The 19,594-nt window shown below is 50.7% G+C and overlaps 1 protein-coding gene across 15 annotated transcripts in view; it reads right to left on the bottom strand.

Moving 5' to 3' along the window:
• Positions 1–19,594, bottom strand: part of TANC2 (tetratricopeptide repeat, ankyrin repeat and coiled-coil containing 2) — a 173,824-nt gene that overhangs the window by 67,399 nt on the left and 86,831 nt on the right. For 14 of the 15 annotated variants that reach the window (XM_004948525.5, XM_015299380.4, XM_015299383.4 and 11 more), the window contains 3 exons: positions 14,703–14,851; positions 10,785–10,971; positions 800–1,063 (listed from right to left, as the gene is read on the bottom strand). In XM_004948525.5, coding sequence (XP_004948582.2) covers positions 800–1,063; positions 10,785–10,971; positions 14,703–14,851 — 600 coding nt within the window. Of the gene's footprint in view, positions 1–799; positions 1,064–6,265; positions 6,369–10,784; positions 10,972–14,702; positions 14,852–19,594 lie in introns of those variants that run through there. The other variant, XM_040653210.2, reaches the window with a different exon arrangement.

Raw genomic sequence — 19,594 nt, 5'->3', positions numbered from 1 at the left:
TCACCCAGCAAGCGAAAAACAGACAGCAGCAATGCAAGAAAGAATAACTCCAAACAAGAAGCCTTTTTGTACAGCTTTAGCATTTCTAATCCTCCCTCTTGCTGCTGTTCTTTGGGGCTGACCTCAGCAGTGTTCAGACACCACTAAGCTATTGCTGCATTGTTTAAGAACCTTTCCAACAGTGCATCTGAAATGAGATGGAGAGTGATCTGATGCTATGCCAGAACAAAAGAAGTTTGGTCGTTGGCCGATCTCAGGTGCTGCTCCAGGGGAAGCAGGGCATGCACACGTGTGTGCTAATGCACCCAGGGCAAAGTCCCATGGAGAGAGGTGGGATCCATAGCAATCATTCTGTAGGCAGTTTATCCTGATTGGCTTCACTGTGAGGCTCTGAGGATCAGCGGGGAAGTTTGGGCACTTGGCTTTTCCCTTTGGAAGATAAGAAATGGCAGATGTGGAATCGATCTCAGGTTTGAAATACTGCGTATTTGTATTGCAGGACAGGAAGGAAATACTTTTTGCTTTTTTACATCTCCTCGCCAATAATCTCACAGCTGTACAGCTTTGTAAAAACGACATCACAAACAGCCAAAACAGCCATTATAAACCAACAGAAACAGCTCTTCCCACCAGAGTTTTCCCTTTAGAAGTACTATGGCATGTGAGAAGACAGCTTTTGTCCCACTAAACGATGATGAGTACAAAAAGGAGATGAGGAGCACACGACAAGGGCAATGACATGGAAGGACTGCACCTTGAACTACAACCCAACCCAAAGGCAAAACCATCACGCTCTTACCTGCGACCGAGTTGGGCCGTGGCATGAGGTACAGCGGGATGGACTGCACCGACTGGGACAGGACGGTCTCCAGGTTCCTCTCCGGGATCTTGTTCAGGCTGTAGGTGGACGCCGTCATGTTCTCATCCACGCGGTACAGACACGAGTCCATGCTGGACTTCTGGGATTGCCAGGGCTTCAGGTTGCCTCCCGAGCCCATCTCCTTGCTGCTTTCCCCTCCATACTTCGTGCGCTCCACGTTCTCGGAGTAGCTCGTCAAAGTGGCTTGAAGGGAGGAAACACAAAGCAAATGAGCACTGAAGAAGTGCCTGCACACACACACACTGCTGTGCAACGCCGCAGCCAAAAAGCCACGCTCGTCACACGTCCCGCATGCACATAAATCAGAGATGAAATTGCATTTAATGATACCGCTTCTGCCAGAGCATCGGGGCTCACACTGATAGAAGCCATTTGTAATTACAGAGAGTGTTAAAAATGATGTGCAACGCTGCGTTAAGAGTACACCACCCCAGAAACAATTAAGGGCGATCCATTAGCAGCGCTGCCCCTACCTCTGAATTCGCATCACAGCCACAACCTTTCCAGACGGCGCTCTCAGAAACGTATCGCCTTACAAACTGTGATTTACAAAGGCTGTCTGACCATGAGATGCCACACAGACAGAACTCCCCCCCTCCTCACACCAACAACTGCTCCTCTGGGTGAGTGCAGCTCAGAACCTGAACCCAATGGTTTGATTTGCGCTGGTTTTGGGACGCTTTCTGTGCAACCCATCCGCACCCCCTTGCACTGCCCGGTTCCCAAGAGCAGCCCTGCTGATATATTAACACATAACTCACCATTCAACCCAACAATCAACTTCACTCCAACTCTCCTGAGTGTGCGCGTAGATGGACTTGGAGATATTTATCTCCTAAATCCCATCAAAACCATCGCTTTCACTTAGTCCAATGGTAAATACCAAGCCAAGGCCAAGCTCTCTGCTCATTTCTGTCCCTGGGCACAATGGTGTGGCTCTGTGGCCTCGTGCTGGTGGTGCACATCCCACCGCTGTCCCTCCTGGAGCATGGGATGCTCTCCCTCATTACCACCCATCCCCAAGCTGAGCTTTACACCGAGAGATCAATCATTTCCATGGAAAGCCACCAACTCATCATCCCAAATACAAAGACATAAAAGAAACGTCCACTCCGCATCCATCCCAATGGAGTTGGTGTAGCCTTCAACCTTCACCTTTCCTATCTTTCTCCCTCTGGTTGTTGTGCTTGCTGTGCACACTGTCAGCTCAATGCCTGTGTATCCCACGGGTGTCCCAAAACTCAGCTCTTTGTAACATAGTCTGAGACCTGAAACCAACACACGCAGCTGATGAGGGCCGCATCTGTTTGTTGGCATTTGGACACCCACTTCTGTCAGGTAAACACACTGACACTTCAATGGGAGAAGCTAAGATAAAACCAAGAGAGACACTTCAGAGGTTTTTTTGGCTGCCAACACTGATAAATACATTTTTAACTATAAAACCTCCATTGGAACAGCCAGGGCTGCGGTGTTGGGCACAGCACATCCCACTGACAGAACATTCGTTTCAGAAACCTCAGCCTATTTCTCATTAATCATTTCTCATTAACCTTAGCAGAGAAACGCCAGCAGCTAAGATCTTCAATACACCAAACTGAGGGTAAAAACCAAAATAACTGTGGGTCAAAGGAAGCTTTTTCAAGCGCAGCTGGCAGGCTCTATGCCCAACCAACGTCACCTTTCTTACCTCTTCTCTCGAGCAAAATATGACTTCTAAGAGTTATAACTTAAGAGTTTTGCTTCCTTATTGCTGCACTGTGCTGTGCTCCACCGTAACCTTCAGAAACGAAGCACAGGTTCCAAACTTCTGCTGATGCTCACACAGCTCTGCTGCAGTGTACATCATTACAGCGCACACTCAGGGCCAATCCTCTGAGATTTCATGGCTCTGTGATTCAGGACTGTGAAACGAGCAGTGATGGGCTGTGAAAATGAGCCCTAATGACAAAGAATCCCAACAGCCCACAATCCTGAGCTGCACTGAATTCAGTGCCAAAGGGGCTGCAGCAGCACCCATGAGAGCCTCATACTTGAAGTCCTCGCACCCTTGAGGTGCAAACCAAAGCACTGCCCGGTGACACAGTGGCTGTCACACTGATGGAGGTAACAGAGGAAACCTTTCCTCAATGCAAAGGTTATGAAGGAAACCAACAGTTCTTCCGACGTTGCTGCAAGGTCTCTTACGGGTCCCATCTTTGAAGAGAAGGATACAAAACCAGGTGGCATGCTCTAGATTTGGGAAAGATAAATTGATGACCTCGGACACATCAGAGCAGGAATTTTAACCCGGGGCAATGTGCTGGGAGCAGATCTCACTGGGCTGAGCCTTTGCCAGGCTACAGCCCCACACTGGGTTATGCAGCATGGATGGAAGGGCTGCAGGGCTGTGCACAGAGAACAGCACTTTGTGCTCTTCCCATTGCTGAATCCATCCGGAAGGCACAACCTGGGTACCAAAAAAGGCAGAATACTGCAGTTCTGGGCTGCTCCAGTAGAGCCATGTGTAGGCTGGGGTTGGGGGGCACAGGAGGGATGGGGGCAGGGGGCACAGCAATGGGGCAGCTCATGTGCTGAAGGCACGGGACCTGGCAGGCTGTGTTTCCCAACAGCACTGCACTAATGCCATGTGCAGATAAACACAGATGCACATATATATAGATCTTCAACATATCAGCTGGTGGCCAATCTACACTGTATTTAATAGGAGCACAGACAGAATTTGAGGCATCTAAAACATCTGAGAGCTGTGCAGCCCTTTAAGGAGCACAAAGGCCCTGTGATGGCAGGACTGAGGAATTCATCTCTGTGCAGACCCTGCTGCAAGGCTCCAGACCCACTGGCAGCAGCTGGGTTCTGTGCAGCCCAGTGTGGGGATGCCAGGAGGGGAGGCATCCCTACAGGGTCAGTCTCTTCTCTATGGGGTTGGCTTCTTCTCCCAAGTAGCTAATGATACGGCGAGGTGATGGCTTCATGTTTCACCAGGGCAGAGTCAGGTTGGATGTTACAACCATTTCTCCACCTCCAAAAGAGTGGTGATGCACTGGCATGGGCTGCCCAAGGGAGTGTGGGAGTCCCCATCCCTGAAGGTGTTCCAGAATGTGGGGATGTGCCACGTGGGGACATGGTGATGGGCATGGTGGGATGGGGTAAAGTTGGATTTGAGGATTTGAGAGGTCTTTTCCAAGACTTATCCAAGCAGGAGCTCATCCACGACAGCATCCTCGATGCCACCGCAGCCAGTGCTGCACTTTGCTAAGAAGTATCATGTATTTACAGGAAATAAGCATTACTTCTTCTGTAGCTGCAAGCCCGTCTGCATCCCAGAGCATGAGAGCTCCAGCTGCACTTGTCTCCAGTCACACACACACACAGAGGGATTTTTGCCATTCCATCCAGCTCTCCTCGAGGCAAAGATCACGCCTGGAAAACATCACCTTTCTGCTCACACTGCAGATGGAATGGCAGGAAAAAGCAGTTTTCTATGGCTACCACTTAATGACAAGCAGCAGCTATGATATTACAGGTAGAGATTAAGGATAAACCCCAAGAAGAAAACGGATTTTGTTGCATTAAAAAATGACTGCAGCAGAGCAGTGAGCTTCAAACATTGCATAGGAGACTATTATGCAAACACTGCAGGTTCACCTGGTTTCACTCCCATCCCCATGCATGCCTTGCACAGAGCGCTGCACCACTTCCAGCCCTTGGATGCCGCACCAGACTTATTTCACGTGGCAGAAATCTGCAGTTTAAGACCTGAACTCAAATCTATGGGTGAGGAACTGTATAACGTGGCCCTCCAATGTCACAGAATCACAGAACTGCAGGGGCTGGAAGGGGCCTCCAGAGATCATTGCGTCCAACCCTCACAAAGCAGTTCCCTACAATAAGTCATGCAGGTCAATGTCCAGATGGAATGGAATATCCACAGAAAGAGACTCCACCACTTCCCTGGGCAATATACTACAAGTATAGATACAACCTGCCATGTCACATAGGAGATGTCCAAGCTAAAAGGAAGGAATGGGCGCACATTGGACCCCTCAGCCCTGCTTGAAGCTGGAGGTCAAACCCCAGCCTGCTCCTCATCTGCTTCACTTCTCTCACAACAGTGGTCTCACATAGAGGGGAAAAAACAAGCACTGCTTCAAGTCACATCACCAATCCTATTAAAAACAACAGAGATTAAACAGGTAAACCCATTTCTGTTTCAAGCCTGAAGCTACCATCAATCACAGGGAGCACACAAAGCTCTTGGAACGTAATGAAAAATACCTCGGCCATAGCATCATGCCGACCCTGTATTCTTTCGGTTCTAAATCTGAGTTCCCTGACAAGCAGGATGAGGAACAGCAGGAATGCCTGTGAGGGGCTCAGAGCTGCGTGCTGTGCAGAGCAGAGATGCAGGAGAGCAGCAGCACTGCACGCAGCCCTCTGCAAACAGCACAGAGCAGCACAGCCCCAGCTCCTCTACTGCAGGGTCTTGTCTGGGGAAACACAGTGATGAGTGTTTTTAAGCACAGCAAACATCAAAGAGATCTGTTATAAAGGCTCCAAATCTCATCTACAGGCAACAGTTCTGATCTTCCAAAGCACAACAGATGTTAAACAAGGAAACGTGTCCCACAATACAATTATTTGAAGACACCCCTGTTATAAAACCACACAAGTAGGATGGTTGGACTGAGTGATCTGAGAGCTCTTCTTCTACCTTGGTGATGGTTCTGTGGTTCTAAGGACAGCTGGAGGAGAACCTCTGCGATAGGAATGCACAATGACAGATGAGGGGCTCTCTCAGGTTCCTAATGGCCTCGAAACTGGCTTTAAAGTGATCAGATTTAAACAAGAGAGCAAAAAGGAGGCATGTGGAGGGGAGTTGTTCATACACCAACCTACTTGGCTGGGGCAGGGGGGTTGGAATGTGATGATCCTCGAGGTCCCTTCCAACCCCAGCCATTCTATGATTCTATACTTGGTTTTAACTTACTGGGCACATTCAGGCCGTTGTTGAGCTTTTCTCCATAAGCACAAAGGTTAAACTCCTGCTGCTCTTACAGTAAGAGCAGAGAGCCCCACCTGACCTCAGGCCATCACAGACAACACTTCCAAGCCCTCTGTCCCAAATCCAAATCCAAAATAACACCGTGGGAGCTGGCAGCACCGAATTTCCCTCTAGCTTTCAGTTTCTTTCTTCCAATAACTCCACAAATCCTTTCAACCCTTCACTCCGTGTTCTCCCTCTACCAGCCCGGGCTGTAAACCAAACAGATTTCAGTTTCAACACAACACATCTTCTGTGCCACTTACTTTTGCTTCACTCGCTCCAGCACTATCTCCCATTCCTCCCCCAACCCATTGCACACACCTCTGCCAGCCCATTACCTGCCCAGTATCTAAGCAGGGTCCATCTCAGCAGCCAACCCAGCCCTCGGTGCCATGGAGACGTAACCAGGGAAGGCAGCAATGCCATTCCATGACGTAGTTGCTGTTTGGGTTTCTCACCCCTCACACTGAGGGTGAGCCACGAGTGCCAACACGGCCATCCTTTAGCTCAGTTTGTCCAATTTAAGGAAACAGAGCCACGATGGGATCAGGATCCAGGAATGGTACCTACAGCACTCGATGCTGTTGAGATGCAGCGCTCCCACCAGTGCTGCCCAACAGATGACCTGCCCACCACTGCAAGATGCAGATGCATTACTAAGCAGGGCTCATCAATATCCAACATTTTTCAGGGAGCTCCTCCTCTGGGGAATGAGCCCGGATGGGCAGACTGAAAAATCTGCAGTTCTTAGAAACCTTATTCATTATTAACCAACCGCTTCATAATACTGATGAACATGTCAGAACTTGATCTCAACAGCTGTAGGGCCACAACGGTATCTAACCAGAGTGAAATCCATCTTGGAGGGACCTCTGAGCTGCTCTTTGCTCCCTTCTCCAAACACAGATCTGTAAAGAAACCCATCCTGGTTTCCTGCCAGCAGCATCTCTTCTGCTTAGCATGCAGCCCGGACCAATTTATTCACAAACCCATTTTTCACCCACAGACACATATGTAGGAAGCAGTGATGTGCTGACAGCTCAGAAGTCAGCCTTCATTGTAAAGCACACAAAACCTAAGGGAAGCCAACTGGTGTGCATGGGATGAGACCCACCTACACCATGGCAGCAGCGGTGCAGGAGGACCCACTCAGCTCACCGCCTTTGCTTTCAGCTGCTTCAGCATCATAAACATCTCTTTGCTCCAAATAGTCTCCCCAATAAGCATTGCAGAGCAGCACAGGACTTCATTTTTCACCCAGAGGGTGGTGACGCACTGAACAGGTTGCCCAAGGAGGCTGTGGGTGCCCCATCCCTGCAGGCATTCAAGGCCAGGCTGGATGTGGCTCTGGGCAGCCTGGTGTGGTGGTTGGCGACCCTGCACATAGCAGAGGGTTGGAACTGGATGAGCACTGTGCTCCTTTTCAACACAGACCATTCCATGATTCTGTGATTCTTTATGTGCTGGCAAGAGTACAGCCTTGCATGGCAGTGTTGGAGATGTTCTGCATTCAGCCACACATCAGAAGTGCATCTCTGCTGGGACACACAGCACCCATCAGCACTGAGGTCCAGTGGAGGAGCGCGGGGTTCTGTGAACACTTTTCTTTCCAGTAGCAGATTTCAAACATCAGCAGTTGGCTGCCTCTGTGCTGTGAGAGCCAACAGCTCCGGGAAGCTCTTCAGAGGTTAAAGCCAGGTCAGCACTCCCAGCAGCCGCTCTGATGCACTGAAAGGATTTAGCAGCTTCCAGGAGAAGGCTGACTGGCTCCGGGCTGCTGTCAGCTCCCTCCTCCTCCCTCCTCCCCCCTTTCCTTGTTCTGCAAGCAAACACATACATTTATGATAGCTTTCGGTGGCAGCTGTGAAGGATGCAGCAGATAACCCCCAAACATCAGCCCTTCCTTCTGCTGCAGTGCCACCATCGCACTGCTCCTGCCCTGCACTCCCAACCCGAGGCTGAGCGTCCAAGAAGATGAAAACCCAGCAGTTCTACAATAGCTTTCTGCCATCACGTCATTTTGGGAGGTCCTATGGAGCCTTTGTGGAGGTGCCTGGGCGGCAGCAGTGCCGTCAGCTACCTGGGAGGAGGAGGAGGGTGACCACGACTCAGCCATCGCACAGCACCTCCAGAAAGGTTTGCTCCTTTCCTACACCAACGCGGCACGCAGCGCTCTGAGATGGAGATCTCCAATGGATTCACACTTCCAAGTGCCATCACGGCCGCTCAGGACAAAGGCCATCAGTGGGGTTCTCTTCACACAGAGCAAACACAAGCAAGGGAGATGCACCCAGGAGCTCTGCAGCCAATGAAGGAGGAATGCAGCACAGGGAAACCTGATCCCCGACCCTCCAGGAACAAAGGAGCTGGTGCTGCTCTAAACGGGAGAGCACAGCTGTGCGTGTGCTGCACGTATGGACCATCCCCCTGAAAATAATCCTGGGGAGCCGTTGCTGTGCAGGGAGAACCTTACAGAACCAGAGCACAGCAGCTCACATCCAACCGGTGCGGATGGATGCACATCCATCCCTCTGCTTGTGCCGCACCGTGCCTTGCAGAGGACAGCAGAAGAGACCTGGCTGCAAAACTCCCCTTCTTTTGCTGCTGGTGAAGGTTGTACTCCTGCAGTGTGTTATGGCTGCACAGCTTCTACTGAAGGGCACAATGAAATGGTGTCGAAAACGTTACTGTCAAAGGGAAGGGGGGGGCAAGGGAGGGAGGCAGAGGCTGTTGTCTGCCTCTGAGTGCTAACAGAAGAAGTGGGAAGCACTGCTTTCTGAAAGCCTTCCCCTGCACCATAGGAACGTGCTTTTACATGACTTTTCCATCTGGGACACATTACCATAACCTTGGGATAAGCCACTTTCTTTCACTTTCCAGTTTTTCCATGGGGAAAAAGAAGTCTAAGCTCCTGCAAGAAGTATTTCCAAGAGAACCTTCCGTGAGAGGGCTGAACAACACTGCGCTCTGACTTCAACAAGTGACTGCAGAACGGGATGGGGGGAATGACTGAGCCAACAGCTCCAGCACCTCATCCCAACAGAGGTGTGCTGACACTGCCAGCCTCACAGGTGTGCTGCAGGGACCACCTGCACCTCCCACACCCCTCACCTGGGCAGACGGCACAGCCATCCTCCATAGCAGCCATCCCCCATAGCAGCCATCCCCCACAGCAGCCACCCCCCACAGCAGCCACCCCCCATGACACTTTGCAGTACCAGAAGCCACCAGCCTGCTTTGCTGTGCATCTCCCTGTGGCTCGTGGATTTGTGTTTTAACATCACACAGACAGAAGTGCTGCTCTATGGCACAGAGCAGCTGAACTGAGCCCAGGTTTCCCCATCAGCTGAGCAAAATCTTAATCCCCAGCACAACCAACCTCTCCAAATGAACCACCTTCCTCTCTGTTTTGTCTCCCATCAGCACTACAGGACCCGTTGGCGAAGTGAAGTCATCTTAGCTGGAGAAATAGCCAACACAGGAAGGACAACCATGCTAGGACCATCCTGCCCAACACTACTCTCCCATTGCACCTCCACATCTGCTGAGCACACATTAATCTGTGTGGGTTGTTTTCTCAAGATCCTCCACATGAGCAGTGGGGAAGAGTTGGAGACCAGGGAGAATCTGAAGGTATCCCCACTTGTCCCCTACAATTGAGTTCAACAGTGCTACGTTAGAAGCTGCAAATAAGAACACTTTTCCCTGTCTCCTTCTCCCCACTGAATAATTCTATAGAAGATCTGTCAGCGTTTGAGCTACGAAGGTGGGATCTCCATCCATCCTCTTTAACATTGGAAAAGAGTGGGTAGGGACTGAATAGCAGAGGGGAAGGAAAATGCTGAAGAAAACAGAAGGTTCTTATATCACCTGGGGGAGAAGGGGAGGATGGCAGCTCCGCCTGGCACTGCCCACCCCAGCTGACATATGGGACCTGGAAGCTCACCCCTCTCCAAATGAGGGTTCGGGTCTGGGGCCCCCAATACAAGAAAGACAGGGAGCTGTTGGAGAGGGTCCAGAGGAGGGCCACAAAGATGAACAGAGGGCTGAGCTGGGATCATTCAGCCTGGAGAAGAGAAGGCTGCAGGGTGAGCTCACTGCAGCCTTCCAGGACCTAAAAGGAGCCTACAAACATGAGAGGAGTCAACTCTTTGAAAGGGGAGGTAACAGGAGGACAAGGGGAAGTGGTTTGAAGTTGAAGGAGGGAAGATTTAGGTTGGATATCAGGGGGAAGTTCTTTCCTATGAGAGTGGTGAGGTGCTGGGACAGCTGCTCAGAGAGATTGTAGATGCCCCATCCATCCCTGGAGGTGTTCAAGGCCAGGTTGGATGGGGCCCTGGGCAGCCTGGGCTGGTATTAAATGTAGAGGTTGGAGCTTCATGATCCTTGAGGTGCCTTCCAAGCCATTCTGTGAGCATCTGCACAGACAGCAGGAGGGAGACGACGCCAAACAAAAGGAAAACTTGGTACGAGAAATAACCTCATAAGAATTAAAGGAGAGGGGAAAACACTGGGAAGAAAGATGGCAGGAAGCAAGTATATGAAGTGGAGAACGAGGGAGGGAGGCAGGAGAAAGGACAGAGAACAAACAGCTGCACTCTTTGCCTTCTACCACTTAAACACTCCCCAAACCTTGCACCAAATGATTTCCACTTCACCAACCTCAACCATCACAGCTCCCACCAACCCCACATCAGTTTATCAGTGAGGAGGGGCGGACGGAGGGCGACCATGCTGAACGCCTCCCACTCATTACCAAAGGTGCACAGGCTGCTCAAACAAAGCTTGCTGCATGCACGGCGACCGGCTTAGCACTAGGGAACAAGCGGAGCAGGAGGGCAACGCAGCCCTGCTCACCTATGATGCCGCTGTCCCTGCTCTCCAGGGTGGATGTGGGGCTGGTGACGGCCCCGTAGCTGCAGTCCTTGGCGGGGACGCTGGTGCTGACGGGTGGCAGCGTGGAGCAGGGGCTGCTGGCGGGCGGTGAGGCCGTGCTGCTGGTCAGCGTGGAGCAGGGGCTGATGCGCTGCGTCACGGCCGAGCTCTGCAAGGAGGGAATGTGCAGAAAGCAGTCAGCAAAGGGGCGGCTCCGTGCGCCGCTATGGAAGGGCGCGAGTGCTCTGCTAAGTGGTGATGGGCTCACCTTGACTAACAGCCAGACAAACCAAACTCAGGAAATCCTGCCAAGACCTCTGTGCCATTTACATCTGCTCAGAAACCCCAATGGGACCGCAATTTTCCTTTTGCTTTGTAAATGTTTCCTCTGTTCAGGAAAACCAACAGCGGCCTCACAGCTCTGCTCAGAGGAACTCCAAATCCCCCATCTGGGCAGCGTCGGCCCCGGACACACTGCCTTCCCCACCATAGAGGGCTCCCAAATTATCCCAACACTGGGAGGGTGACTCTCCATGCACAGAACACAAGGAGGAATGCAGCAGCACAAAAAACCCCACTGTTCTAAAAGTTATCTGCAAAAAAATGCATGCAAAAAAAAAATAATCCTGAGAGTTTACAGATCCGATGCTGTGCACTGAGATGAGCTGATTAAGAAAACTGAATTGCTGCTGGGTGCCATTGGTTGCAAGCTGTGCTGGAAGCGTGGCTGCAGGGCACACTGACACTGGGTGAGCCCACCCTGCCCGCCTGTTTTTGCTGTTGTGAAGTGGTGTTGCCCCCAAGGAAGGAGCAGCAGAAGTTAATTGCCAATTTGGAGTTTCCTTAATTGAGATTTCTTGTACTCTGGGTGAATACCTTCCTAATAATCCCACAGATGTGCATTCCCACATTCACTCCATTTGAACCCAGACTGCCCGCTTGCAAGTCACAAAATATGTCTGAAGCCAGCCTGGTTTCTTCCTTCTCATTGTTCTACACTTGAAGCTCAACAATTGCCCAGGATGGACTTCAGTAAGCAGAACAGGGATCCCAAGGCAGGCTGCCAAGCTCTGTGCTCCCCCGACCAAAGGGGTCCCTGTGGGGTGGGAGTGGGGCAGCCCCCCGAGCAGCACAGCCCCAGCACAGCCCCAGCGAGCTGCCAGAGCACTCAGCACTGCTGCAGCTCCGAGCTGTGCATGGCAGGGCTCTGCTGGGCCTTCATCTCAACTGCTTTACCGAAACCTTAGCTTATCTCGGGGTCAGCAAAACAATCCGCCAGCCTTAAAACACTGAAATTAAAGCTCAGTCCTCCGCCGGCCGATAGCATCAGTGTCTGATGGAATGCCAGAAGTGATGTCCTTCCCAACTCCTGTATCTGTGGCCCCACTGATGCAGCTCTGCAGACTGAGCTCCGTGCAGAAGGAAGCAGCTCCATAACGCAGCCATGGCTCGGCACTGACCGATGGTTTATTTCTGTATCTGTATAAAGGAACCTTCATCTGCGCTGGCTTTAAGCATCCATTCCCACTGACAGAACATTCTGTATTAATACGATTGCTGCTGCTTTATCTGTCACATCCTCACTAAGCTTCACAGAATTAAACTCCTCTGCCACAGCCCCACGGCCCTCTGTGCCACTCCGGCAGCTCCGGTTCAATAACAGCTCCCCAAAAAGTCAGAGAGAAAGGATTAATTCTTGGACGTTTGTGATCTCTCATTAAGGAAAGCGTGATTAAGGAAGAGATTGTCCATCAGGCATGCCATCCCACAGCAACCTGCATTGGGGACTGCACCCTTCGGTGCGTTCAGAACCAGGCAGATGGATGGGGATGGGATGCGCTGATGGGGCAGTAGCAGTGAGAGCACCACTGCCCCCCATCTGCACTTCTGCTCAGCGCTGGAAGCGTTCATCTTTGCACGTCCCACCAATCTCTTACCCACACTATTTTCAGCACTGCTTTCAGTGCAGAGCTGAGGGGAATCACTTTGGGAAGGAGAGCCCAAGGGGTTCTGCACCCACAGAGCCCCAGACCCCAAAGAGCTGAGCCCTGAGCCCCACACCCAGCAAGAACGAAAGGAATTAACGTGCTCATGGAGGAACCATTCTCTCCTTCCCTCCTCCAGCCACGAATGGCACTCAAGGGCCTTGTGAAACAGTTTTTAATGCAAAAATCAGCACGCAGACCGAGATACCCATCTATTTACAGGACGGCCCTCCGCTGCTTCTCTTCAGATATTTCTGCTTGGGAAAGGAGATGAGATTTTAATTTCTGTCCAAAGGCAGCGACAAAAGGAACCATTTGGAGCAGACTGCTTGGCTCTGAGCACCCCATCCCACCAGGTGCTCCAAAGCCCATTCTCCGGCACAATGGGAGAGCACCTTCCAAAGCCACCGCAACCCGCATCAACATAAAGCTGAATGAAATCATTAAAAACCTCATGAAGGTATTAAAGACCAAGCTTCTACAAAAACACATCTCTTGGCTTCCCTCTATCAGCCCTTCAGGCTGCAGAGGAGACGGAAGACCCAAAGCCATTGGTTGTGCCTATGGAGTGGGGCTGAGGGAGCTGCTCAGTGGAGCACTTGGGGCAGTGCTGGGTGCTGCACCATCCCCTTCCAGGGGCACTTTGGGACGGAGCTCTGTGGGCATCAATAGGGCCCCGTGGGTGCCCAGTGCCATTTCTGGCTGCTGTTTCTTATCAACTCTTCTAGAAAAGTCAGCACTGTGAGTCTGGTCCCTGGAATTGTGCTGCGTTGGTATCTAAAGCAGAGGCAGAATCCTGCAGAGTCATGCAATGACTGTTAAAAGAAGAGAGAGCTACAGCTGAGCTTCTGAGTCTCACGCTGCTCTGTTACCCGCTGCCTCGTCCTTCTCTTAGCTTAAAACAAAATATTCCATACCAACAGCAGGATGTCTCCCAGCTCCGTCCTCATTTCATCAGTGCTGATAGCAGTGGGCACAGCCCCGGGGCTGAACAGCAAGAGGAAGAAACTCAAGCAGGTTCTGCCAACCCTACACTGCAGCCAAGACCCCGACCTTGCGCTCCTTCCCTTTTCAGCAGCCAGAGAAGATGCAGCAAGTTCAATCACAACAGAGATTGCACTGTTTGCTTTCTATATCTGTTTTCAAGCACGAAACCAACAAAAGTTAGGCCTTTTGTTAGGCCAACAGAAGCAAAATCTGTCACCATATGTAAAATAACACCACTACCATCTATCTGTCCTTCCCGGAGAGACAGCCAGCCTTCATGCAACAGTGCTAAAATGCTTGTGAAATACTGCACGTGAGAAGGACACATTATTTTGATCATTGTACTCTGATTGGAAATGCTGCCCACTCCCACAGCATTTGCAGACACAGAAAGACACCAGGAGCTGTTTCACACGGCGGCAGCTGATCCCTGGAACCCACAGCGATGATTCACTGCTGAACGAGGAGATACAGCCTTCTACCTCACAGCAATCATTTCATCATCAGGAGACACTCAGCTGCCACATAACGAGGAAATAACCACCATCTCTCATCCTGCATTCCGATGGGAACCAATGGGACCACTGAGCGCCTTCTGGGGTTGGAATGGAGCTCAGAGGAGCAGAGAGACTTCTATAGGGGCAGTGAGCAACGGGAGAAAGGGTGAACGGCCTTAAATAGAAGAGGGGACATTCAGGTCAGATGTGAGGGGGAAACCTGTCATCCAGAGGCAGTGAGGCCCTGGCACTGCCCAGAGCTGTGGGTGTCCCATCGCTGGAGATGCCCACTGCCATGGATGGGCTCTGGGCAGCCTGAACTGGGGGGCAGCCAACCCACAGCAGGGAGAGGGGCTGTGGGCTGTAAGGCCCTTCCAACCCAAGCATGCTGTGATTTTGCTGTTAAAAGGAGAGCAGAGGACACGTCATACCTGGTTCTCGTCCTGCACCTCCATGCTGTACTGGGGCCCTGGCTGTACCTCCGTGACTTTCTCCCCCAGGAGGAAGCCCAGGCGAGTCATGAGTGTATTTGCTGCCTCATCTACGGATGGAGGGGGTCCCAGCTCCTGCTCAGCGTCACCTGAGGAGGGAGAGAAATAAACAGGTTGAGGTACATTGCTGACCTCGGCTATCGCTCAGTGCATTCACCAACAGAACACAGCTAACTTTCCATGCTGTGACTTCTGCATCCAGGATTTCAGGTTACACACATCATTCAAGTCTGCATTAATGTTACTTGATGGTCACTAATTTTAGGTTATTCGTCCCCCCAGCTGTGAAGGCATGTTTACTCTTACTCCGGCTGTTATTTCTGCTCTCGTTGCTTGTTTTATTCTCAGCACCTCAGGTGGAAGCAACACATTCACTTCCTTTTCCCTGCCCCACCAACAGGAAACCCAACTGGGAAGCAAGATTTCCTGGAGGTGATGAATTCAAGCCTACATGTGCCAACTTGTGCTGTTCCCAAAGCATTACACGAGATGCTCAGCAGCAAACCTGCACTTCTCAGGGGTTAACAGCAAAGAAGAGGGCAGAAAAATCACGAGCACTGATTGCTGTCATCTGCTGCTTCTGACGTGCTCAGGATTATATGGGAAGTGCTGCTTTGGAGAGGTTTCCTGGTGCATCATATGGGCTGTGACACAGAGGTGAGAGCACCTCCCAACCTCCACCAAGCTTAAAAATCACATCAAAAAGCAAAATTCCAGATGATCGTTTCCTCGAGTTTTCCTGCCAAAAATTCAGGCTGTTTAATGACTTGTGGCATCCCAACGGTGAGGCTCTGAAAGGCACATTCTGCCCCGCTGACCACAGCTGCTGCAGTACAGTCGAAGCCTGAAGGTCAACCTCTTCCCACATCACACCGATGCAACGCTGCGCTTGGCGCAGTTGTAGGATACTAATTAGGATTTGCAATTACTCTACAGTTAATTATTCATCTGATCATGTACAATCTGGAAAACAGCCCATCTCCTTTCCCACGTCCTGGCTTGGGGCTGCTGCAGCTCTCAGCCTGGAGCTTCAAACAGAGCCCTCTGATAACCGTAACTGAACACCGCCAACCAGGGGACCAGGGATGCATACAAACCTTTGGTAAATGCAAGCCAGCTGCAGAAACTCCCATCCAGCTCCTAATGCACATCTCCTGGGAGCACCCAGCAGATTCTGGGTGCTTCACCCACACCGCAGCCCTCGGGAGCCCCAGGGCACCTCCATGCAGCAAAGTCAATGCTCATGAGCACTGCTGGCTCCGGGAGCACTGCTTACATGGCAGCTTCACCATGGGGAAAGTGGATTATGGAGTGTGAGAATGGAAGCTGTCTTCTAAGTCACCGAATCCCTATTGTACCTCTTTACACCACGCCGATGTGAATAGGACGGATTTAAGACAGAGACAAATTTAGACGGATGGCCCAATTTTCCTGAGCCGCTGACCACCCACATTTGGGCTGTGGGCATTTACCATCTCAGGGAGCCCAATTCAGAACAGATACATTTACGTAAAATGAGAAGTATATGCACTTTGATTTCCAAGGTTATCTCTGCTTTTTTTAAAAGCAGACTTTTAGAATTTATCCCAGATCTCTGTACTGGCCTAAAATTAGCAAACAGCCGACTGTGCAGTCTGGCACACGTTGATGTCTGCAGCGATGCATGGGGAGAAGCACTCAGTAGGGGCTCCTGCAGCTGAGCCATGGCTCACCCTCTGGGGCTGGGTGTAACCCTGCCCACACCAACCCTACAATGGCTTCCTGGGGCACAGAACTGTTGTTTGTCCCTAAGATGAAGTTCTGAGCTTAGCCCAGCTTATAGAACTGCAAAGGTTGGAAAAGACCTCTCAGACCACCTGAGACCCCCACGTCCAACCCCACCCCAGCGTGCCCATAACCACATCCCTCAGTGCCACATCTCCATGGTTCTGAATACCTCCAAGGACAGGGACTCCCCGCCCCCTGGGCAGACCATGCCAGCACGTGACCACTCTCTGCAGAAGAAATTGCTCCTAATACCCAACTGAACCCTCCCCGGTGCAACTGCAGGCCATTGCCTCCCATTTTATCACTGTTACTGGGAACAGAGACTGACCCCACCATGCTGCAGCCTACTGTGGGGAGCAGTAAGGTGTCCTTTGTGCCTCCCCTTTTCCACACTGAACGATCCCAGTTCCCACAGCTGCTCCCCATGAGAGCTGTGCTTCAGCCCCTGCCCAGCTCCCTCCCCTTCATGGCACAGGATGGTGCAGCAGCATAGACAGGTGAGAGCTGTCTGGCAGAGCTGCAGCCCTAATCCCTTCCTCACAGTGCAGGGCACGAACACAGAGAGCATCCGAGAGCATCCTGGGCAGCCTCAAACCACCCACTGCCTTATTACAACGGCGACTGCAAAGTGCAGAGAGCTCCGAGCTTAAGCAAAGCGCCACTGGATTGGATCGCTCCACCTTTCAGTTTTTGGTCTTAACTGAGCATCAAAGAAGAGAGCAAGCAGCTCCAAGAGGTGTATGACTGCTGCTGGCAGTGAGACCCAACGCTTCCAGTGAGGTGGGCATCGCCTCTCCAGCCCTGCATGCACGATGCAGTCAATGCTGCGGCTGCATTTCATGCATACTTCAGTGCAATGGGTTCCAGGAGCACAAACCTGGCAGCAAGAAGCACCAACGCACCGCAGGGAACTGCTCATTTCCCTAACATAAATAACAATCTGTTATTAATACCCTCAGCACCAGGAGAGATCGGGCTCAGAGGAAGGAGAGGTAATTTGTCTGAGCAGCACATGCATTGTTTTGGGGAAGAAAAAATGTAAGCAGGCTGCCTCGCTTTGTGCTGCCAAAACAAATGAACCCAAAAATAAGACATTCAGATTCTTTCGGAGTGACCTTTTCATAAGTAAGAGGCACCTTCAAAACAGAAGGCAGAGGAGCGCTATCCAAAAGGCCACACGCAAGAGGTAATCCCATTTCTGGAGGACAGCTGGCTTCTTCCAACCCTTCATCTTCAGGACAGACAGGCAGCTGCTGTGTTACACAACAGAAGCAAATCAAAGCTCCTGCACTGACGTGAGATGGTTTGTGCAGAAACTGAGAGCACTGCAAGCTGAGCACGCCGACCAAATGGACGCCTCCAATTCTCCTTCCTCTCCAACAGCTGAACCCATTTCAGCTATGCCCGATCACTTCTGCAATTCACCCCAGAATTACCTGAATTAGGGCTGTTGGGAGCAATTTTACGGATGCCAACAACTTACCTACACACATCCTGGGTATTGTGGAAGGGTTCAACTCCAGTACCTCTGGACTACACTATGCCGGTCACCTGGTTGCCAAAAAACCCTATATGCGTAACAAAAGGACAGACAATGCTCAGCGCCGTTCCTGGCCTCACTCAGGAGCCAGGTTTAAAGAAGTCTTCTCAATGCCCCAGAAGTCATTTGCAGTTCTTCCACTTCCTCCATAAGGTGCCTAGCTCAGGTCACCCTGACTGCGTCAAAAAGGTTTTGGGTGGAGTTGGGTTCGTAGGCACTGAGCCACAAGTTGGAGTTGGATTTGTAGGTACAGAGCCGCGAGTTGGATCTGTGTTTGTAGGTACTGAGCCATGAGTTGGAGTTGGGTTTGTAGGTACTGAACCACAAGTTGGAGCATGGATTTGTAGGTACAGAGCCATGAGTTGGGTTTGTAGACACTGAGCCATGAGTTGGGTTTCTATGCACTGAGCCATGAGCTGGAGCTGGGTTTGTAGGTACCGAGCCATAAGCCGGAGTTGGGTTTGTAGGTACAGAGCCATGAGTTGGGTTTGTATGCACTGAGCCATGAATTAGAGTTGGGTTTGTAGGTACTGAACCTTGAATTGAAGTTGGGTTCGTAGGTACTGATCCATGAGTTGGGTTTGGAGGCACTGAGCCATGAATTGGACTCAATGACCCTTGTGGGTCCCTTCCAACTTGAGATGGTCTCTGCTTCTATGAGTGATGTGACAGTGGCCCTGTGCTGGGAACGTGGCCAGGGATCACCAGAAGGGTTCCAGGCAAAAGCAGGGGCACTGGGGCTCACTTCTCATCACAACAGTTTTGTTTTCTTTTCTCCAGCAGGAGTTCATAAATTTCATAACATTTCCTTGAAAAATCAAATCTATAATTTCCTAAGCACAGTGCATTAGTTTTGCTCTTTTCAGTAAAGCACTCCAAATGTCTGGTTTCCAACATTATCATTGTAAAATACGGTTTCTCTTCAATCCTTTCAATTCCTATAATGAAATCTGCCACATATTTCAGCTGCAATTGCTGAAAATGGAATGAGATTTCTCTAGTGACATATTTTGCAATTCTGTGACTTGTTGGATAGCAACCATTGCCTCATCTTCCAGATCTGCAACGCAGGGTGGCACCTCTATGAGAAACCAACGGTGTGCCTTTACGCCACGGAATACCTTTACTGTCATGGTTATACTCTCACTTCCAAAAACAGACCCTGAATGGAACTGAAATTACATCTGAAATCTATTCCAGTGAGTGCTGAACTACAAGAAGTGGTAACAGTTTGCTCAGTGGCACCCAACGTAGAATTTGCCTGAATATAAAACTGATTTGTCTGAATAACCAGAAGTTCTTCAACGAGAATGGAGCAGTTGCATGCAAAGAGTGAGCTCCTATACAGCACCGGAATAAACGGTGCCATATATTATTTTGATCTTCAATTACATAACTGGAGGGTTTTATCCAAAGACGTCCCTCTTTACATGTGACCTGAATCCGTCCCATTATTATGTACATCTGCTTTAAATTATTCTGGATATACTCGAGCTATATTTGGAAAATGCCCTTGACCATTCCT

This window comes from Gallus gallus, chromosome 27 (assembly GCF_016699485.2).
Source record: "Gallus gallus isolate bGalGal1 chromosome 27, bGalGal1.mat.broiler.GRCg7b, whole genome shotgun sequence".
In the NCBI taxonomy this organism is placed as follows: Eukaryota; Metazoa; Chordata; class Aves; order Galliformes; family Phasianidae; genus Gallus; species Gallus gallus.
Note: the sequence above shows the minus strand (reverse complement) of the source record. Positions and strands in the feature narration are given on the sequence as shown.